Source organism: Propithecus coquereli, unplaced genomic scaffold, assembly GCF_000956105.1.
Source record: "Propithecus coquereli isolate 6110/MARCELLA unplaced genomic scaffold, Pcoq_1.0 Scaffold28, whole genome shotgun sequence".
NCBI classification, from domain to species: domain Eukaryota; kingdom Metazoa; phylum Chordata; class Mammalia; order Primates; family Indriidae; genus Propithecus; species Propithecus coquereli.
In genome coordinates this window covers 13,508,788-13,532,161 of record NW_012148396.1, presented here as the reverse complement: position 1 = coordinate 13,532,161, position 23,374 = coordinate 13,508,788, and the positions used below count along the sequence as shown (strand labels likewise).

The following is a 23,374-nucleotide window of genomic DNA, read 5'->3' as shown; positions in this document are numbered from 1 at the left end:
TGCCTGCCTTCCCATAAAATTTTATTTACAAAAACAGATGTCACAGTAGTTTGTCGATCCTTGCTTTAGAAAGCTCCATCTGGAGCCCCCGCTCTGCACAGACTTGATAACCTTGAGTCATCTCTGTCATAACTGTTCATCAGGGTGAGGGCAGAACAGCTGGCCCAATTCCCAAGCTCCAGTTTCCCAATCTCTGCAATTATGAATTATCTTCAAGGTCCCTACCACCTCTAATATGAATGAATCTGCACTCTCAATCAATTTCTCTCAAACTCAGCAGGTTTAAAATTAATTTCAGAATATCCTCTCGTCTTAAGATTAAGAAATAAACTCGAACACTCCACATTCCACTTGACTCCCTTATTTTCTTTTCAAATGCACTACATACTGTCCTCCTCCCAACTCAGAACATCAGCCCAAACTTGAAACATTAGCCATCTTTGACTTTTCACTGGCTTCCCACAAAGTTATCATCTAAATACTATACCATCACAGTGTCTACTAGAACCTTCTTTCCACTTTTCATGCCTTCCCTGGAAGACAACCCTCAACTTGACACAAGAGCAATTCTCCATCTTCATGATCTACCATTTCAAATACTGCTACACCTCACTAGCAGATTTATCATCGCCCTGAGTATCAATCCATCCTTATCACATGGCCCCTGCCACAGCTTTCCGAATCGACCTTAATTCCAACCTGGCCTCCAAGGCACTCTATAACAGGATGTCAACTGCCTTCTCCAGCTTTAGCCCTGGACTCACCAGAGCTAAAGCTCCACGCACAGCAAAGCTGCTCAGCACTCTCCCAAAGACTTGATGCTTTTCATTTGTGCTCCTGCTGTCTCCTCCATCAATGTGGAGAGTCCTTGTCACCTGGCACCTGTCTGCCATGCCCCTTCAAAGACTGCGTGCACCAGCCCCCAGCTGCCAGTGTCCCCCCATGCCTTGGAACTGTGCTCACACACTTCACAGCCTACCAGCCCCATATGATAGACAGAGCCATCTGCATTCATTTTCTCTCCTCCTCCCAAACCTAGAAAATAATGATCATGAACAATGACTATCTTTTCCCCCATAGTACTTAGCACAATGTCTTTCAACAGATGATCAAAAAACATTTCATAGCTTTGGTTTTCTCCTATCAAAAGTGATATGAGCTCATTCTAGAAAACTGAATATAGAGAAGTATAAAGAAAATAATATCGGCCCAAATTCTACCAAAGATTACTATCACTATTTTGCTAAACAGATGAACCTATGGCATGTCTATAAACAGAAAAACACAGCAATGTGTTTTGTTTACTTATCATTTCCATGTTTCCATGGCAATAAACATATACAATTGGCCCTCCATATGCATGGGTTCTGCATCTACAGATTCAACCAACCAAGGATTAAAATATTTGGAAAAAATTTAAAAATAAAAAATAACATTATAACAATACAATAATAAAAATATAAATTTTTTAAAAATATACAATAACAATTATTTACATTGATTTACATTATTGAAGTATACAGGAGGATATGCATAGATTATACGCAAACACTATGCCAATTTTATAGAAGGGACTTGAGCATCAACGAATTTTGGTGTTCTTGAGGGGCCGTGGAACCAATACCCCATGAACACTGAGAGATGACTGTATATGTACCATCATTTTGAACAGCACCATGGTATTCCACTGCAGGGATATTCCACATAATAATGGGCATTTTAGTGTCTTCAGTTTTTCAACATAAAAACAATACCAAAATAGAAGCCATGATGACACTGGTAAACATATTATCCTTACATGCCTTTTTATGCAATAAATTCCCACAAGATGACTTGCTAGGTCAAAGCATACAAATACACATATATATGCATTTTAAAGTCTGACATGTTTCCTCAAATGTGCATTCAGCTGGTTGCACCAACTTAAATTTCCACTAGCAATGTGTTCATGGAGTGCTGCTTTATGTCCAAAAGAAGAACCACCATAGGGTTTTCTTGTAAAAATACATGTTCTGATTTCTTTGGTCTGAGGAGGAGTGGGAGTCTGCACTTCCAACACTTTCCTAAGTGCCATCAATGCTGCTGGGCCCTGCATCACACTTTAAACAGCAAGGCATGAGGATACTGTTTTCCCTCCTCACCCACCAGAACCCTGGTCTTGTCTGTCTTGTGAGACGACGACAACTTCATTCACAGTTGATGACCACTGGTCAGACCACGTATCTTTCTTGTCATTTATAAGCCATCTAATGTGACCCCTTTTATGAACTGCTTGTTCATGTCCTTTGCCTACTTTTCTACTGGAGTATCTGCCTTTCTTACAAATCTGTAAGAACTTTTTTTAAAAGATACCTGTATGAACAGTTCCCGTCTCCTGAACAGCTGGCTGAGACAAGATCTGCCTCAGTTTATCTTGGTGGGAGAGCAGTGCTCGGCCTGCTTTTAGTATGTACAACTTTAACTGCTGGCATCGCAGCAGGTCCAGGTCCACTTGTCCTGTGGAGGAAAAGAGCTCAGTGAGAGGTGCACGCTCTGCTTGGTCTCTCCTCACCATCAGTGAACCTCTGCAACAAAAAAATAAACAATGCCCTGCCCTTTGGGAATTTACTAACCACACACAAATACTGTCAATAATGAAGGGCTTGTCTTTCCCAGTATTACAACTGGTGCTTCTGGGTTAGGATCCTCTAACCCCCAGAGTCTTCACCCTTCCCTGCTCTCCAGGTACCTACTTCAATGGGTTGGAGTGAAAATTAAAAGGTTTACCATGGTTAGAACCATATCAGATATTATTAGTATAATCAACTGTTTCCCAAATTGCTGAAATTTAATCCATATACCTAGGTCACAAACAAGATAATTTCACCTTTTCTTGCAAGGCTCCTCTGAGAAAATTTTATCAGATACACTAGTTCTTTAACTGAAGAAGATCATGGCAATTCCCCTGGAGTATTATCTAATCTGATGATGTGTAGAGATGCCACAGGCCAATGGAGGATCAGAATAAAGAAGCCATCAGGGCCCCATAGGCCTGAACTACAGGCCTGGTAGCAGCATTCCAAAAACAGGACGTGGCTGGAGGCAAAGGAAGTGCACAGGGAACATGGGGTGTGAGAGACAGGAGGACAAAACAGGTGCCTCCTGGACACCGAGCTTGACCAACTGGCAGACAGTTTTATTCACCATGATGGGAAACGGTGGCTACTGCAGAAAGGTGGGTGAATTTTGGACGTGCTGTGGTGTATACGCACTGGACCTCCAGGCAGAGATGTGAACTGGAGATTCAGAGTTGAAGGTGGTTACCATCATAAATGCTAGAGTAGCATCACAGGTATGGGTGAGAAATGAGTAAGAAAACTCAAGAAGAGTGGACACAATGAGCAGAAGTTACAGGTGAAACCACAAGAATTTCAAGAGTATAAATAATAGGCAGAGAAAAGCACTCTCTAAGAACAAGGAAGGGGCAATGCAAGGAAAATGATGAGAGCATTCTAGATCCAAAGGAATAGTTTAAGCAAGAGTGGCCACAGTTTTAGCCCACCTTGCACATCACAAAGCAAGGTGGATCTGAATACAAAGGCCCCTGTTTCTGGCAGTGAGGATGCCACAAGTAAAGCTCCAAAATGGTAACTGGGCCACAGGGCTATGGGGTGGAGGGTGAGGGTGTTGGGGAGGAAGAGAACACAGACTCCTTTTCCAAAAGCTTGTTCAGAATAAACGGTGAGCAAGAGGGGGTGAGCCATGAGGGTTCTTCAGCTGTGGCTCTAAACACAATGTTGAAGGCTGACCTCAAAATACTCTTATCTCCACACACAAGGTTACATTCCCAACTGTAACTCAACAAATAGTAAATCCATGTGAGAGACTTCAGCAGTCATATGAACTCGCTCTGATAAAAGAACATTATCCAAGCAAGACTAGTTAAGACTGTAGCTTTTGCATCAAGAAGCACCACGTACTGACCTGCAAAGGCCTGTTTAGGTGATTTCTTTATTTTGTGCTTTTCCAATTTGCTTCCAGCGAGGTTCACCAGCTGAGCCCAGACAGAGAGCATGGGCTCTGTGAAAGGCAGGTTGTTCACATTGAACGCCACAGCAGGGAGCTGAGGAGAGAGCACAGAAGCCTTCGACGCGTAGCCAAGGAAATGAACAAATAAAATATTCTGAAAGTTACAACCATGAGTCTTAATTCTGAAATACCACATATACCCAGCAAGTCTTTTTCCATCTGAGAATAATTTCAAAATATGCCATTAAAGGCAATATAGAGACTTACACATATAATAAATACAATCTATTAATATATTAATTTTTCTCTACCAACTTGTCAACAATAATTACATCAGGTTATTATCTTCTTAAGTATTTTCCATACGCTTCAAATTTTCTACAACATATATTCCTAAAATAATCAAAACAGTATTTTATAGAAAACTATAGTTAGATTGTACTTGGGTTACATTAAAATAATGTAAATCACTCACCTTCCTTATGCATCCCTAACTCACAGGTTTAAGATGACAGTAGCTGCTATATTAAGTCATGTCACTCAACACAAGCAAGCCCTATCTACATGGAAAAAGGTTGTGAACCACTGTTCTACATGCCTATGAGACAGGCCCTGCTTATCACAGGAGCACAAACTAATACGGGCAAAACGCAAATGGTTTTCCTGAAGTCACATTATCTTCCTCAAAGGCAAACATGAAGTTCAAGAATTAAGTTCCTCAGGTTCTAATGCCAGAACCCAGTTCTAGTACAAACCTATTTCCTTATCATACAGTAACTGAGCACAAGTGCACCTACTGGTTTCAGCTGATTCAACGGGCAAACACGACATGTCCGCATGTCAGAGAACTGCACAGTGATTTTGCCTTTTGGGGTGATGCGAGTCACGGTGCCTTCTCCAAATTCATCATGCATGACTTGGCCCCCCAGGCGCAGGCGACTGTCAATCCCTCCGATCACAGCCAGGACGGCCATAAGGCCTCCTACTTCTGGGTTCTCAGAGTCGGGGAAGTAGTCCTCTAGCAGGGCCTAGTGTAGACGGCAGACAGCAAGATTGGCTAGGGAAGTGCACGGAGCTGCCCATTCCTCACAAATCTACAATGAAACTAGATTAATTTTGACAAGCAGAACCCACCCCCTCCGACGGCTTTCCTGAGCAGCTGTGGGTAACCAGGCGGAGCTGGGAGTTGATATACTTGTTGATGAGTCCGTTCCACTGGGTCAGGGAGTGCAGCGTGCGGAGCAGAGCCACCACCTCTTCTGCCAGAGTGCTGCTGTGGGTGGCGGTCAGCGAGGCCTGCGGGCGGGCCCTGCGCCTCCTCAGCGTGGACTCTGAGGAAGAAGCACAGAGAGAAGCTCACTGCGCACTGCTCTTAAACCAGGACACAAGCAGGGGAGAGAGCTGCCCACCTCTGAGTAACGGCACGTCAGAAGAACAGGTAGTGAGCAAACTGCCCAAGAAGCCAAACAGCTTTTCCACAAGGCACTTCATGTCCCCTGCCCTTTCTGTCTTGTCCCACGATGGGAGCACTGCTTGCAATAAGTGCACAGCCAAGATCTGAGAAAAGATAATTCACAACGACAAGCATTAAAAAGAAATTATCTGATAGATGAAGAAATTACAGATTGTTGTTTTCTCTTTACTTTTTGTTCCTATAGTGCAATTTATGATGTGAAAATTTTGATATTCATTATTTTACAGCCAGATAATTACACCCAAGTTGATTAATGGTAAGGATTATCAGGGGTTAAAAGATATTAAAGATGCATGTATTTGTTTCCTCAACAAAAAAGAAGTCTTTTTCTTTTAATGCTTCTTAAAACAATAACTACAACTCCTGTGAAGCAGATGAAGAGCAGTTGCAGAATTTATCACTTAACAGAAAAGCAAGTAAACTAAAGTTTAGCAACTTGCCCAGCAGAAAATAATCAAGAACCTCTGCATCTAGAAAATCCACCCTGTGTCACTTCTAGTTCTTTTCTGCATTCATCACTGAATAAAGGCGCCTGACTCGGAGGGCTGGGAGCAGCGGCATGTGGATGCCTCTCTCAGTGGTTGGGGGCTGCCCAGCAGCACATTACCTGCCTCTGCAGCGACGCGGCGGTGAAGGGCGCATGCCCTTCCACGACCTTCATGAGCAGCGTGATCCACTGTGGGGAGCTGAGGGCGCCGCACACCTGCGGCGTGAGCGCAATGCTCCGCACAAATCCGAGTGTGCACCAGCTCCGGTGCTGCTCTCTGTACACCAGCCTGTTTGGAGAAGCTGCCAGGAGGGAAAACAAACTCACTTGGCCACAAATCCCTGGAAACAAATCATGGGTACAATCCTCATTTTTAATAACCTATTATTTTATTTTCAACAATAAGCTACTTTACAAATATGCTGCACTTTGACTAATCCAAAGTGAGGAATGGGAGAAGGCTTTTAAGTTAGCTCAAGGAACATTTCACAGCACTTGTTTTTCCAGGTGGGTCTCACTATTGCCCAGGCTGGACTCAAACTCCTGGGTTCAAGCAATCCTCCCACCTATGGCTCCCAAGTAGCTGGGACTGCAGGCGTGAGCCACAACGCTGGGCTTCGCAGCATTTTTTAAACCTTTAAAGTATGTGTAGTAATTCAAACTAGTCAATGAATTTTATATACATTAGCATTTATAAGCATTAGGAAAATGATCTATAATTCAAATAGCAGTAATTTGCAACAGTGCATCTATTATATTTTTTAAACTTGCATGTGTTTTAAATAACCCCATGATCTTGTTTATATTTAATCTGTCCCATAAATTTCCAATCCAAGTTTAAGGAGTCTGCATTAACAGGATGAGAATGAGAAGTTTTCACTAGGTTTACACAAATTGATTCTGCAATGACTGGGACTACCTCTGTCCAGGTCTCCACTCTCCCCTGAGCTGAGGCTGAGGCTCCGAGGCTGAACCCTCCTGGGGCCTCTCCTACTGCCCCACACAACCAGCCTGCTCTCCCCACCTCCCACCTGCCCTCCTGCTTGCCAGGCTTACAGGGACACCTGCATTCTCTCAGCACGAGACACACACTCCCCTGCCCTCACCCACAATCACACACACTCACTCTGACACTTACACACTCACCTTCACTCACACCCTCATATGCATTCTCACACTCACACTTACCCACACTCACACAATTACATGCTCTCTCCCACAGTCCCTCATGTACACACCCCCCATCAGACTCTCGCATATGCTCACACCACTACTGAAATCGCTAACACATAACAATCCCACAAGCCCAGTCACACATATGCACACAGGACCTAAGATGCCAGCCCACACTCACACACTCACTCATATGCACTTTCATATATACTTACACCCACCCTCCTGTACACACTCACACATGCACTCACAATTACTGAGACACACTCACGAATACTCATGAACACCCAGTTATACACAAGCTCATACTGAAACCCACACTCACATATATTCGCTCCATACTCACATCCATATTGTCACATACACACAGCCTCCCACTGACAATCAAAATGCTGACATTCACTCACACAAGTCACTCATGCCCTCACACTGAAACATAACACACACGTGAGCACACTCACTCACACTCACACTCACCCTCTCGCCAACACACACTTAAGCACTCACCCACTCCCACCCTCTCACACTCACATCCACTGGGCCTCATACATGCCTACTGACTCAGCTTCTCATTCACACACCCAGTAACACCCTCACACACACATCCATGCACACTCAAACACACCTCACACATGCTCTCACACTCAAGCTACTCAGACACACAATTACACATACTAACTCAAACACACATGCTGATGTACACACACTCATGTTCTCACTCCTGCTTCACCCATATGTAGTCCTCCACCCACACCCACATGCCCTCGTGGACATTTGCACACACTCACATGCATACACTCGCACAACCACACAATCACACTGACACTCTCACACACTCATGCTTCCAACACAAACTCTCACCCACACACACATCAATCACAAACTCACTCTCACACTCATGTTCACTCACACACACAGTATATCCTGACACTTAAGCACACATCACACTCACACTCTCACACAATCACAGTACTCTGAAACACACTCATTATATTCACACCCACACTCACATCTGCTCACAGTCACCCCACTTGCTCAACTCACACTCCAACATTTATACTCACATTCACACACAAACACTTTATGGATTAAATTGCCCCCCACCCCCGCCAAACCCCGGAATGTCAAAATATGGTCTTATCTGGAGACAAAGTCTCTTGCAGAAATCATTAAGGTAGGAATTTAGATGACATATTGGATTAGAGTGGACCTAAATCCAATGAAAGAGTCCTTGTAAGAAACAGAAAGGACACATGGAGACACGGGAGGAGGCTATGTGAAGACAGACGCAGAGACTGGAGTGATGCGGCCACAAGCCAAGGAAGCCTGGAGCCACCAGAAGCTGGACACAGCAGGAAGGATCCTCCCCTAGAGTCTGCGGCGGGAACATGGCCCTGCCGACACCTGGATTTGGGACTTCTGATCTCCAGAACTGAGAATAAATTTGTTGTTTTAAGCCAATGTTATGGGTTGAATAGTGTCCCCTCAAAATTCATATGTGGAAGCCCTAAGCCCTATAGAGCCTCAGAATATCCCCTTGTTTGTAAATAATTTACAAACAATACTACAAATAGTTTAGATGGAAATTAAATGGTGTCCATATAAAAAGGGGAAATTTGGACATAGACACACACAGGGAGAATGCCATGTGAACACGAAGGTAGAAATTAGGGTGATGCTTCAACAAGCCAAGACACACCAATGATCGCCAGCAAACCACAAGAAGTAGGGGAAGGTCTGGAGCAGACTCTCCCTCATGGCCCTGAGACCAAACCAACCCTGCTCACACCTGGATCTTGGACTTCCAGCCTCCGAACTGTGAGACAATAAACTCCTGCTGTTTATCCCGCCCAGTCCATGGTACTTCGTTATGGCAGCCACAGGAAACTCATACACACACTCGCTCACACACACACTCGCCCACATCCACACAAACGTGGCCAATATGCAGCCCCCAGCGCTGACTCCCGGGCCCACAACCATTCATTCCATACGTGTCTTGTCCGTCGTCCCGCTTTCCACTAACATTCGCAGAAGGCCGCACAGAGTCTTGGTGGCTTCACTCTGCATGACTTCAGCGTGCACTCCAGCAGAGAGACAGAGAGTCTGCAGTAAGTTAATCGTGCTGGTAAGCATCATTGCTGTGGGGTGAATGTTCCTTTCAATTTGTTCAGATTCTGAAAAAAATAATCAAAACAAGAAACTGTATTCCCAAATAAAATTGGAAGATGGCCATGTATGTAATTTAAAGGATTTGATATCACATTCTTCTTTTTTTATTTTTAAAGACTTTGATTTTTAGAGCAGTTTTAGGTTCACAGCAAAATCAAGAGGAAAGTACAGATTTCACATTCTTCGTCTTCACTTTGGAAGAGGAAACAGATTTTTACAAGAAGAAAAGATGGAACTGAGGATACACCAAACACCCATGCTGATCATTTCCCACCTCGCTCAAAGAAAATGAGCCTTGTAAATAATAGCTAATCGTTTTTAAACATCAGCATGCATATAACTCAGAAACACTGAAATGATTCTAAAGTTTCACTTCTTTAGAGGGAAGTGCTTATCAAATGTCAACAGCCAGTTCTGATGAGCTAGCTACGACCTACATGACAACAAAGTATCTGCACTCTGGAGCAGGGAAGCCACTCACACGTCCAGCCTGGCTGGCCCTGGAACGAGAAGGCATGTGGCCACAGAAGCCACCCTCTGTCACATGGCCTCACCCCTGCCCAGGCTCTGACATCCCTGTGAAAAAAGCCACCAGGCAGACAGCCAGGCCTGCCTCCCACCTGTCATGGTGGGCAGAGGAAGGGGTGGCCCCTGGTCTGGAGCAGCAGGCTGTGGGTAAGATACAGTGGTAACATAGCCAGCATCCACTGCCAGGGCATGGGGACTCCAAGTGCATCACTCCTAACAGCCCCACACAGCAGGCATCATCTCTGTTCACATCTGGGGGACTGGGCCCCAGAAGTGACATGCCCAGAGTGGTGGCATCGAGATGTGAGCCTGTGTGCTCCCAGTCCACGCTGTGCTCTGGGACACAGCCTCTCCACCCCGCTACACCACCTGTTCTTTACTGAGCACACCCTCCAGGTCTCTGCTGACTCTAACAGCGGGCCTGGCCTGATGGCACCGCACACACAGTGGCCACTGGAGCCCTGTGAGGCAGTGATGGCCTCTCGAACAGTCTTACCAAGACCAGCCATGTGACGTTTCCCTCACTTGTCCCAAGGTCTTTTGGACATAGCTGGAAAATGTCATGAAGTTAGATAGGATCTAACTTTCTGGGTCCACCCCCAAATTCTCACCTCTGCTTTCCTGGAATCAATAAAGTACTGACTAAATTCATATTATGTGATATGTTCTGAGTCAAGGGCTGCAGAGGAAAGGTAAAGGCAGGAGGCAGGTGGGACTGGATCATGCTCTGGTGAGGATCGTGGCTGGAGAAGGAGGCAGATGGACAGAGCACTGCAGGGCAATGGCCTCCACCAAGCCCTGGCTGACTCCCTCCAACTGGAGCTCAGTGCCAAGCACACAAGACCCACTAGAGGTGAGGCTGCACCTTACCTCACCATCACACTCTCAAAGGGGGAGCAGGAGCAGGAAGGGAGGGAAAATGCAGGAAGTTAGTTCCAGCAGGGCTGCTGGAGCCCAGAGCCTCTTTGTACACCTGCATCCATCAGTGTCACCTGCAGGCTCAGAGGGCCAAGCACTGTCTGCAGATGAGCCCTGACACACTGTTTTAGACACTCCATCAGACTGTCTTGGACTAACTGCCTCCATGAATCACCCACCTGAGTCATCTTCTGTGTCCGAGTCCTCTGCAGATGGCTGTGCAGAGGCCGGCAGCTCCGCCAGCTTGAGGTCATACTTTCCTTCTTTCCCCATCCTGTACGAGTTGGTGCTGCCTGTGTCCCACTGGACCCTTATCCACCCATCCTCTCCCAGCTCACCAATCACTCGGCCTAGGCCTGGAGGAGGCCCATCCTGAGAAAGCCAAAATAAAGATCCATTAAGAGGGTGTGTGCCCTGCCCTGGTCCCTCCATCATCCCCACCAGAGACCTGCCATACAAATGACTCCATCTGCCCCCTCCCTATAAAGGGGGCCATGTCACTATACACAGATTTCATGTTAACAGATTGGTCCCAAACCTGCAAAATGTACAATTGACATTATTTTAAATTAAATGCCACGAAATAACATTCTCATGCTCCTTTACAAAAGAAATTAGTGGGAAGAAAAAAAAGTATTATCTCAGTGAGGATCCTCTCTGAGCAAATGCCAGACAGGCCTTCCCAGCATGGTCCCGGCAGGCTATCCTTGCCTCTCAAGCCCTCCCAGGGCTTCACAACAGCACAAACCCGAGACAGGCACCAGCACCCCCACATCCCTGCTTCTGTTTGCCCCCTGGGCCCCAGAGTGGAAGTTCCATCTCTCCTCTCTGTGGGAGAAAGCAGTTTATAGGATGCTGCTCCCTGTCCCCAGACACTTTCATTTCTGAGAGGACTGTAACAAAGCCCATGCTTAACAGTGTGGCTGAGAAAACCCAGACAGAGCCATGGGAAGGTGAACACTGCCTTAACTTAGCTAGGGCTATGGTAAGCAACTCCACCTGGGAGCACCCAGGACAGATTTGGAGGCAGCATGCTATGAGGAAAATGGAGAGATGGCCACCCACCCAACCAGTATCCCCAGAACTGCTGGGTAAACTTCACAGCCCATGGCCAACAGCTTACAGTGGCAGCATCTGGGCCTCCAGCCTCAGAGCTTTCACAATGCTCTCACTCAGAATGAGATTTACTCTCTCTTGCTCACTCTCACTCTTGTTCCACCTGCACATCAAATTGAGCCTCACACCAATGAGTTGTCTGAAAATAGCTGCTACTCTTGGCAGACTTGATTCTGCTCGAGGTGCCCCCACGGCAGGCTGCCATTACTCTCTGTTGGTTTTGACTGTATTCAGCAGCTCAGGAATCAACAACTATGTCATCTATCTCCTTAGTTAAGGCAGTTAACTATTCCAATTTCCACCCCGCAATACCACATCAATCAGGATGTGCAGAAGGTGACTAATATGTTCGAATCAAATCTCTGAGTACCTGATCGCCCCATTTCCAGTCCACACCTCTCATGACCCTGGTCCCAATCTTCATCATGGCAGCCAGTTCTGGTCCTGAGACAGGGAGCTGCACAGGAGTCGTTTCCTTCCTTGTTTCTTCCAAAACTGTGGCAGAGGCTCCTCGTGCAGAAGCATTCATATCTTCCTCAACATTGTCACAACTGGGACCTGTCAGCACAGCAAAAACAACAGCTGAGCCAATAAGTAGCTACAATGTCCTGTTCTTTAATGCACACACAAAAAAAATCGATAGGTACTGATAAAGATAGTAATTTTATTGAACCCATCCTATATTTTTTAATTAATTAATTAATACAATAAATACTAAAAATTTTACTGATTAGATCTAGGATACAAAGAAGGGAAGGGGAAGGACAAAATATATAAATATGCTCAGAAGATATAAAATGCTCAGAAAAGGTATTTGCTCTACTTCTAGGAACTATTTCCTCTGAAAGAACAAAATGAGTAAGTTAGGAAGATACTCATCACATTTTTTATAATAGAAAAACAAAGATAACCACCCTAAATGTCTAACAATGGGAAATTAACAAACATTAACAGTTCTGTGCAGAACAGAGCTAGCCCTCAGACTGAGACGTCTCCTCAGGCCAGCTGCAGGGTCAGCCCTTGGCAGGCATTGGGTAACCTAGATTTCAGGAGGAATCCCTTGTTCCCTAGGTCTGTGGTCCCAAAACCCCAGGCCAAGGACCGGTACTGGTCTATGGCCTATTAAGAACTGGGCTGCACAGCAGGAAGTGAGCAGTGGGTGAGCGAGTAAAGCTTCAACCATGTTTACAGCCGCTCCCCATTGCTCACATCACCACCTGAATTCCACCTCCTATCAGATCAGCAGTGACAATTAAATTCTCACAGGAGCGCAAACCCTACTGTAAACTGCACACGAGAGGGATCTAAGTTGTGTGCTCCCTATGAGAATCTAATGCCCGATCATCTGACATGGAGCTGAGGCAGTGATGCTAGTGCTGGGGAGTGGCTACAAATACAGATTATCATTAGCAGAGAGGTCTGACTGCACAATAAATGTAACACATTGAATCATCCCAAAACCATCCCCCACCCCTGGTCCCTGGAAAAATTGTCTTCCATGAAACCGGTCCCTGCCAAAAAGGTTGGAGATTGCTGACCTAAGTGATAAATGTGGCCCACTGTGCCTGATCTGTCTGTACAAACAGTGTGGTCTATGCTGAAACCTGCCCTCCTCTGAGGTTTGGAACTTGGTATGTGCCAGGCAGAGGGTAGCCGTGTGATCAGCCCCAGTGAAAAACCTGGGTGTCAAGTCTCTAACCAGCTTCCCTGGCAGACAGCATTTCACAGGTGTCGCCACAACTCAGTGCTGAAGAATTAAGTGTGTGCTGTGCGACTCCTCTGGGAGGACCCTAGAAGCCTGCGTCTGGCTTCCTCTGGACTTTGCCCATGTGCCTTTTTCCTTTGATGATTTTGCTCTCTATCTGTTCACTGTAATAAATCACAGCCCTGAGTACGACTATATGCTGAGTCTTGTGAGTCTTCCTGGCAAATCGTCAATCCTGGGGGTGGTCTTGGAGAACCCTGACACAGGTGAGGCAGCAAGGTTCTCTAGAACAACCCCTAACTCCCTGAAACACTGCAGAAGCACTGTCTGGGAAAAGGAAGAATGAAGGGGAGGGGCAAGAATATTTGGTACTGGGTGGCTACAGACTCATCCATAGCATGAAATAAGCTGAGCTGCTGTCAACGGAGAGAAGTAAAATTTACCTGTGGACTCGAAAATAGTAGCTCTAACCCCAGCAGAGTGGGCTTGTGGCTCCCTGGCTGCTGTGCTGCAGTTTGGCCTTGCTGGCTATACTGAGGGGGAGAAAATACAGTCCATGTACTTTTTTGTTTTCTCCTCCAGGTAGTAGGAAAAAGGGCCCAAACAGTCCCAAAGATGGGCTTAAGTGGGCCAAAAATGTAAAAAGTTTGTGTTCCTGTCTCTTCTAAGAGAGAATAAAAAAGGTTAATCCATTCCCATGGTTGGAGGAAAGCTTTAGATAAACTGGGGGGGAAACGACCTTTTCTTTAGTCCAGCTGCTGCCTTGGCCAAGGGCCCCCAGGAGACAACACAGCTGTATTCCAGCTAGGATCTCCAGGGCAGCTGTACTATTAACCCCATAAAAGCTAAATTTACTGCCAGGGGCTTGAATAAATTTGCAACCAAAAAAAGAAGGAAATTTTTTGGTAGCTTTACATGTTGTAGCTATTGTGTCAGGATGTCTACATAAAGTTAATATCATATTCTTTTAATTTCTTAAATGATAAATCATCCTTATCAGGGAAAGTTGCAAATATAGATAGATATTCATAAGATACAACTCCCTTGCTTTTTGCAGCAAGTCAACTGGAATTTAAACTTGTGAGTACTATTAACAGAACAAGTCCCCATAATTAATATTTGTGCAGAGACTTTTATCTATTAGAGCCTCTAGAAAAAAAGGGAGACAACATAAAAAGAGAGGCAATTTCCAGATGGAGATATACTTTTATAATTTTTTTAAAAAGAGATGAGGTCTCACTGTCACCCAGGCTGGAATGCAGTGATGTCGTCATAGTTCACTGCAACCAACTCCTGGCTGAAGCAATCCTCCTGCCTCAGCCTCCCAAGTAGTGGGGACTACAGGCATGCACCACCATGCCCAGCTAATTTTTCTTTTATTTTTTTAGATTTGGGCTTTTACTATGTTGTCTCAGCTGGTCTCAAACTCCTGGGCTGAAGCAATCCTCCCACCTCAGCCTCCTGAGTAGTTAGGATTACAAGTGTGAGCCATTGTGCCTGGCTCACTTTTGTAATTTTTTTTTTTCTTTTTAGAACCAGGGTCTTGCTGTGTCACCCAGGCTGGAGTGCAATGGCGTCATCATAGCTCACTGCAACCTCAAATTCCTGGGTGCAGGCAATCCTCTCACCTCAGCCTCCCGAGTAGCTGGAACTACAGGCACACACCAGCACACCTGGCTTTATTTTTTTTGTAGAGATGAGGTCTGTCATGTTAACCAGGCTGGTCTCGAATTCCTGGACTCGAGTGATCCTCCCACCTCGGCCTCCCAAAGTGTGGAATTACAGGCATGAGCCACCATGCCCTCCCTCACCTTTGTAATTTTTAAAAGCAATTTTTAGTTGCTAATGTGGTCTTAAGAAATCAGGTGTATGTGTATGACTCTTAGATGCTGATTTTTTCCCAGACTGATGCATGGTTTTGAACAGATAAATGTGGACTCTAACACTGATGGATAAAGGGCCTTGCTTTTTCACTTGAATTTTGACCACTGACCCTGCAGCATCTCAGATTTTCAGGCAAAGAACATTATATTTATCAAAAATAAACAGAACACTCCACCCAAAAAGAGGAGAATATACATTCTTCTCAAGTATACCCAGAACATTCATTCTCCAAGACAGACCATATGTTAAGCTACAAAATAAGTCTTAAATTTAAATAGACTGCAAATTATCTTCTCCAGCCAAAATGGAGTAGAAATTAATAACAAAATGAAAACTGTAAAATTCACAAGTATGTGGAAATTAAACAACCAGTGGGTCAAAGAAGAAATCACAAGAGAAATCAGAAAATACTTTGAGACAAATGAAAACACAACATACCAAAAGTTATGCAGTGCAGCAAAAGCAGCGCGAAAAGGGACATTTATACCTATAAAAGCATGCAGAATTAGAAAAATAAGAATACGATAGTTAGCAGAAAGAAGGAAACAATAAAGATTAGAGCAGAGGTAAATGAAACAGAGAACAGAAAAACAACAGAATCAACAAAACCAAAAGCTGGTTTTTGAAAAGATCAGCAAAATTGACAGAACTTTAGGTAGACAAACTAAGAAAAAAGAGAGGCCAGGCACGGTGGCTCACACCTGTAATCCTAGCACTCTGGGAGGCCGAGGCAGGAGGATTGCTTGAGCTCAGGAGTTCGAGACCAGCCTAAGCAAGAGCGAGACCCTGTCTCTACTAAAAATAGAAAGAAATTAGCCAAACAACTAAAAATAGAAAAAATTAGCCGGGCATGGTGGCACATGCCTATAGTCCCAGCTACCCAGGAGGCTAAGGCAGGAGGATTGCTTGAGCCCAGGAGTTTGAGGTTGCTGTGAGCTAGGCTGATGGCACAGCACTCTAGCCCAGGCAAGAGAGTGAGACTCTGTCTCAAAAAAAAAAGGAGAGAAGATGCAAATAACTAAAATCAGAAAAGTAAGTAGGAACACTACTACCAAAATAAAAATAAAAAGGATTATAAAAAAATACTATGAACTATATGCCAACAACTGAGATAGCCTGGATAAAATGGACAAATTCCTAGAAACACACAAATTACCTGAACTAACTCAAGAAGAAATAGAAAATCTGAACAGACCTATAACAAGTAAAGATTGAATCAGTAATCAAAAACTTCTCCACAAAGAAAACCTCAGGACCAGATGGCTCAACTAATGAATTCTATCAAATATCTAAAGAAGAATTAATACCAATCCTCAAACTATTCTAAAACCAGAACATTAGGGAACACTTCTTAATTCATTCTGTGAGGCCACTATTATCCTGGTAACTGTAAAGCTATAAAATATCACTGAAAGAAATTAAAGAAGACCTAAATAAATGCAAAGACACCCCAAGTTCATAGAAAGAAGTTAACATTAAGATGGCAATATTCCCCAAAGCAATCTAAAGATCTAATACAATCCCTAACGAAATCCCAATGGCCTTTTTTGCAGATATGGAAAAGCCAGCCTTGAAATTCATATGGAAATGCAAGGGACTCAAAATAGCCAAAATGACCTTGGAAAAAAAAAAAAAATCCAAATTGGAAGACACACACTTCTCAATTTTAAAACTTACTAAAATGCTACACTGTTCAAAAGAGCATGGTACTGCAATAAGGACAGACATACAGAACAACAGAATGGAATTGAGAATTCAGAAATAAACCTAAATAAATATCTCTGGCAAACTGATTTCTGCCAGCAGTAGTAATACCTTGGGGGAAAGAACAGCCTTTCAACAAATGGCATTAGGACAACCAGATAACCAAAAGAAAAAAGTTGAACTCTTACATCACACCATGTAAAAAAATTACCTAAAAATGGACCAAAGATCTAAATATGTAAGAGCTACAGCAATAAAACTTAGAGAAGAAAATATAGTAGATTTGGGAACAGTTTCTTAAATATGAAAAGCTCAAACAAAAGCTCAAACAAAAGAAAAACAGATAAACTGAATTTATCAAAATTAAAAACTCCTGTCCATAAAGAAAAAAAATAAGCCACTGAATAGGAGAAAACACTTCAATTCACAGAGCTGATAAAATTCTATAGATTTGTGAAGGTCTAATATCCCAAGATATTTCTGAAAGAATTTGAGGATTGGTGTTAATTCTTTTCTAAATGTTTGGTAAATTTATTCGTACTCCTACAACAACAAAAAGATAATTAAAAAATGAACAAAGAACTTGAATAGATATTTCTCTAAAGAAGATATATAAATGGCCAACAAGCACATGTAAAGATGCTCAATGCCATTCATCATCAATGAAATGCTAATCAAAACCACATGAGAAACCACTTCACACCCACTAGGAGAGACTTAATCAAACAAAAAATAACTAGTGTTGATGAAGATATAGAGAAACTAAAACCCTTGTCCACTGATGGTAGCAATGTCAAATGGTACAGCACTGCAGAAAAGTTTGGTAGTTTCTCAGCAAGTTACACATAGGGTTATCATATGACCCTGCAATTCCACTCCTGGGCATGTAACCAAAAAAACTGGAAACTGGTATTCAAACAAAAATTTCTATGTATATGATCCTAGCAGCACTACTTAGAAAAGGCAAAAGGTAGAAACAACCCAAATGTCCATTGACAGATACACAAAATGTTGTATATTTATACAATGAAATATTTTTCAGCTATAAAGTACCAATATATACTAAATGAAATAAGCTAGACACAAAGGCCACAAATTGTATGATTTCATTTATATAATATATCCAGAATATGCAAATCCAGAGAGAGAGAAAGTTGTGGTTGTCAGGGACTGTAGGTTAAGGGAAATGAGGAGTGATTGCTAAATGGGGTGTATCTGGAGTGATGAAAGTTCTAGAACCAGACAGCAGTGATAGTTCCACAAAAGTATGAATGTACTTAATACCATTGAATTGTAAACTTAAAATGGTACATTTTACATTATTTGTACTTCACCACAATTTTTAAAAAAGTTTTTTAATAAAAGAGAGAGAGAAAGCAAATCTTGACATTTTCATAAGGCCCTAAAGCTGGTGCCGACCTACCAATCAGCCGCAGTGCCGTCTGTGTGAGGGCGAGCGTGCCGGAGTTGAGCAGGAGGTCAAGGTTGTTTGCTCCATGCTGCAGGGTGAGCATGCTGAGCATCACCAGGAGGAAGCGTGCTTGCGGGATCGTCCCCAGGCTCGGTCCTGACGGGTTCTCATTGGTAATGGTTTGCAGGGGAACAGGCTGGATACCTAATAAGCATTGGCGCTCACTTAAATTTCTTGTGCATGGATACAAGAATACACATGATGCAGAAAGCACTGGAGACTACTTTACACTTCTATTTTTCAGTGGATTTCCATAGAATGTGGACATCAGGTAGCTCTGTCATGCTTTGCAATGGTCCTACCACCTGCACTCCAAGCACGGATCTCTCCATCTGTCTGTAAGACTTAGCATGCTGCTCTCTAAATATCCCTGGTGCCCTATTCCATTCCTTTCATTTCAAATGTAACAGTTATGTTTCACTTTTCTTCCACAAAACTAATCCTAGCACTTCCCTGTGGATGCTCAAACTATTCAGAAATAAATATTAACACAGGACACAGACACTCTGAAGTATACGGTGTGATACACATAAAAATGTAAAAATATAAAAGCTCTTTATTGGAGTACTTCAAGATTGTGTCTTCTGAATTTTTACAGTTTTGTTTAGAATCATAGAACACTAAGAGCAGCGCAGATTATCAATCTAATGTACAAGGTTATTAGTCTTCCCAAAAGCGAAAATTGACATTTACAAGTTTCCACAACATATAACTAAGGCCAAGCTATGAAATAGCAGTGATGCAATCATTGACATTACTACATCAATTTTAATAGTCTTTTAACCATCAGGTTTATTAAAAAAAAACTCACCAAGCTCTTTAAATTTGGCATTTGCATCCATCAAAACATTTCGAATATTCTGAACAGCCCAAGCATACAGCTTGCCAAAAGTTACTTCCAGCAGCATTCGATTAAAAGGTGGGATCAAATCGACATCCTTTAAACAATCTGTAAGGGGTTCCCTTTCAAACAAAAGATAAAAAATTTTACTTGGGACACTGGCAGACTTTTAACTTTAATAGAACAATGTTTTGTTGCTACAGCTTCCTTAATTAAGAAAAAAGTTATAAAGTTTTACCCTATATCAATTCCCTCAGGAATAAGTCTTTGCCATCCACAAAACATAGCATACTGCACAGACGGAAGTAAGAAATTTTTGCTTGCCAGTTTTAAAATTGTATCTATCCCTTCCAGGCGAACCTCTGCTCTTTCCAACTGCAAAATATTAATGCACACAGTTAAATGTTGTATATATTACCCAATGAAGAGAAGCACGTTCTCATCAAATTTTACCTGTTTTAGTAGGCACTTTCTCATTTTTTCCACATCCACTGGCTCTTCTTTAAGGGCAAATTCAGCAATTGTACTGAGGAGTGCAGACTGCGGATAAAGGCCCTGAACATTCTGCTTCAACCATTTGTATCTGTGAACACCTGTAACTGTACTCAACAGTGGTTGCCATTTATCCTAACACAGGAAAACAATATTCACAATTAGCCTACCCTATTAATATTAACCTGCACTCTAAAACAGTTATTCAAATATAAATATAAATAAATAATGCCACTGGTTTAAATTGGTAAAATATGTTGAACTTAATAACTTAATATATGGTTTAAAAAACTATGCTACAGATATGCTTATAACTGAATTCATAATCTCTATGCAAATACACTTTCAATCAAGCTAACTTGGCCTACAAAGTTATGGTTCACATTAATAGCTTCAGGGACTAGCAGAGTTTCTGCAACAAAGGATACATTCAATGAATGAATGGTGAATAAATAATGATACAATGTAGTACCAAAATTAAAAAGAAACACTTCTCCAACTATGGCTCTGACCAAGGAAGGCACCATAAGTCAAGTTCATCAGACATCACTGGGGCCTCCCTTTAATAACAACCAACTACCCTAGAGATGTGCAGGTACAAAGGTAGAACACTCATGGATTCCTTTGCTATGTGCTGTGTTTCCAGGCATTCAATCTCAGAATCAAAGAAAATACTGCACCTTGGGCGATTTAATTGTAATGGGTCTTTTGTCCACATTTATCGTACTATGAGGCAAAATGCAAGCTTCTTCTAAATCACTCTCTTCATTTTCAATTTTTTCTTCATCATCAGTGGATTCTGGCTTCTTAGGAACTATGTTTAAAAACATCATTCATTATAAAAATCATTTACTTAAATATATTTTTAAATTAAGAAACACTTATATTTGCGTGAAAGACGAAAATTTTATTCAAAGAAACGTGAACAACATTGTAAACTGCAATGCTCAAACAACGAAAGTAAAAACTATCAAAATTAGTCTCACACAACAGGTACTAATAACACTTGGTCACCCTGTCAGGAACAGGCAGAGGGAGAGTGCGGAAATGGGAAGAAGCCCTCAGGAGGGGAAGCCTAGGAGTCAGCAAGCTTTTCCTAAAAGTGTCAAATAGTAAACATTTGAGTCTTTGCAGGTCATTCAGTCTGTTGCAAATACTCAATTCTGCTGTTGTAGCACAAAAAGTAGCTACAGATGATACCTAAATCAATTGGTATGGCTGTGTTCCAATAAAACTTTATTTATGGATGCTGCAATTTAAACTTCATGTAATTTTTATGTGTCAAAAATATTATTCTTCTTTTGATTTTTTAAAACAATTTGAAACTGCAAAAACCACTCTTAGCCCATGAGCAATACAAAGTAAGCAATAGGTCTCACATGGCCCACAGTCACATGTCCCCTTGTCCACTCAGCTATAGCCCAGTGGTTCTCAGTGCCTAACAGGATCAAATGGATGCCTTCTCTGTTAGCCTCTTCAATTAGAGAAATTTCTATTGAATATGCAATGTGATATGTGGTATTTCTTCCCTATTTCTTTTTATCCCTTTAAAAATTATTGATCTCGGCCGGGCACGGTGGCTCACACCTGTAATCCTAGCTCTCTGGGAGGCCGAGGAGGGCGGATTGTTTGAGCTCAGGAGTTCGAAACCAGCCTGAGCAAGAGAGAGACCCCGTCTCTACTAAAAATTAGAAAGAAATTAATTGGACAACTAAAAATATATAGAAAAAATTAGCCGGGCATGGTGGCGCATGCCTGTAGTCCCAGCTACTCAGGAGGCTGAGGCAGGAGGATCGCTTGAGCCCAGGAGTTTGAGGTTGCTGTGAGCTAGGCTGACGCCACGGCACTCTAGCCTGGGCAACACAGTGAGACTCCGTCTCAAAAAAAAAAAAATTAGTGATCTAAATCTCCTCAGAGCATAATATAAAAAATAAGCAACATGATAAGAAACCTGGGCAATAAAAGGCTAACACAGCAGGCCTGGGTTGCTCAAACCCTGCAAATTCCCAAGAAAGGTCTGTCCTTTCAGGATTGCTCCCTCTTCTAGAAACTGAGCTCTGAGCCCTTGCAACATCTTGCCTGATAAGTGTTTTGGTATACCTGAGCATGGTGACCAAACTGGTGACCATGTGGCACCAGTTTGACTAGATAGTTTATGATAACAATGTGACTTACAGAGATCACCTGTTTTTTGCTCTGGGGCACCGGAATCTAAGTAATTGAGGTCAGTCACGTAGGCACTGCACGCCCATGTGACTGGCCCCCAATAAAAACCTTGGACACCAAGGGTTGGATGACCTGCCCTGATTGACAACTCATCACACATTGTTGCTGAGAGACCTAAGCACGTCCCCACGTGACTCCACTAGGAGGAGATACCAGAAACTTGGGCCTAGTTTCTTTTAAACTTTCCTCCATGCACTCTTCCTTTTGCTAATTTTAATCTGTATCCTGTTTGCAGTAATAAATTGTAACTGTGAGTATAACAGCTCTTCTGAGTCCTGTCTGTGGAGTCCTTCTAGTGAATCATCAAGCCTGAGAGAGGGCTTGGGGACCCCAGACACAACACCAGGAAAACTAATTACTTATACTTCATAAGTTATTTAATTTCCAATAAAAGAAAACCAGCTTCAAACATCACACAATAAATCTACAAATCCAAAACAAGAAACTTTCAAAGGTGACAGTGTGGGCTCAGAATCCATGGACATGAGGTGGCTGGATGGTAGAGGAAGACTGACTCCCTCACACTGGGACAGGCCAGGCTCCTGGGCCTGTGATTTGGCCGAGTTTCCTGGATGCCTGGGTTAAAGGAATCTCAGAAGTGTTATTGTTGTTACTTCCTGATCCAGAGCACTTCTAGGATTCAGACAAGTTATTGTAAGTTAAGGGTTTGTTCAGGAACAATCAATTTGGGATGACTTCTAAAACACATTAGTCTTTTATGACACCATTGTTCCAAATACCCATCAAAAACTCAGTAATTAATTTGTTTATAAGCTGGTAGAATAAATCAGTAGAATTCAAAAGAATATAATCATAAATTTCTGCAGTTTATTTATAATCACAAGTGACTGAACTCTAAAGTATTTTATATATTTTTATTTAAATTTGGATTACTTAATGCAAAAAGTGTTTTTTGTACCCTTACACGGTTATTTTCATGAAAATATCAGTAACTCTTTTGAGTTCCCTTTTATAATAATTCTCCACATATCAGAATACTCAGTATTTCTAAACAAAAAATATTTCTTTACTTTGGGGCTGGGTGCAGTGGCTCATGCCTACAATCCTAGCACTTTGGGAGGCCAAGGTGGGAACATCACTTGAGGCCAGGAGTTGGAGACTAGCCTGGGCAATAGCAAGACTCTGTCTCTACAAAAAATTAAAAAATTAGCTGG

The 23,374-nt window shown here is 42.6% G+C and overlaps 1 protein-coding gene across 1 annotated transcript in view; it reads right to left on the bottom strand.

Annotated features, from left to right (window-relative positions):
* The window catches only part of LOC105813330 (E3 ubiquitin-protein ligase HERC2), a 193,360-nt gene that overhangs the window by 83,075 nt on the left and 86,911 nt on the right, over positions 1-23,374 (bottom strand). The window contains exons 31-44 of the mRNA XM_012647969.1: positions 20,654-20,787; positions 19,935-20,108; positions 19,720-19,856; positions 19,452-19,603; positions 18,593-18,784; positions 12,247-12,434; positions 10,940-11,132; positions 9,137-9,319; positions 6,090-6,271; positions 5,418-5,565; positions 5,143-5,339; positions 4,806-5,036; positions 3,964-4,102; positions 2,353-2,496 (exon numbers count right to left, since the gene is read on the bottom strand). Of these exons, the coding sequence (XP_012503423.1) occupies positions 2,353-2,496; positions 3,964-4,102; positions 4,806-5,036; positions 5,143-5,339; positions 5,418-5,565; positions 6,090-6,271; positions 9,137-9,319; positions 10,940-11,132; positions 12,247-12,434; positions 18,593-18,784; positions 19,452-19,603; positions 19,720-19,856; positions 19,935-20,108; positions 20,654-20,787 (2,394 nt within the window). The remainder of the gene's footprint in view (positions 1-2,352; positions 2,497-3,963; positions 4,103-4,805; positions 5,037-5,142; positions 5,340-5,417; positions 5,566-6,089; positions 6,272-9,136; positions 9,320-10,939; positions 11,133-12,246; positions 12,435-18,592; positions 18,785-19,451; positions 19,604-19,719; positions 19,857-19,934; positions 20,109-20,653; positions 20,788-23,374) is intronic.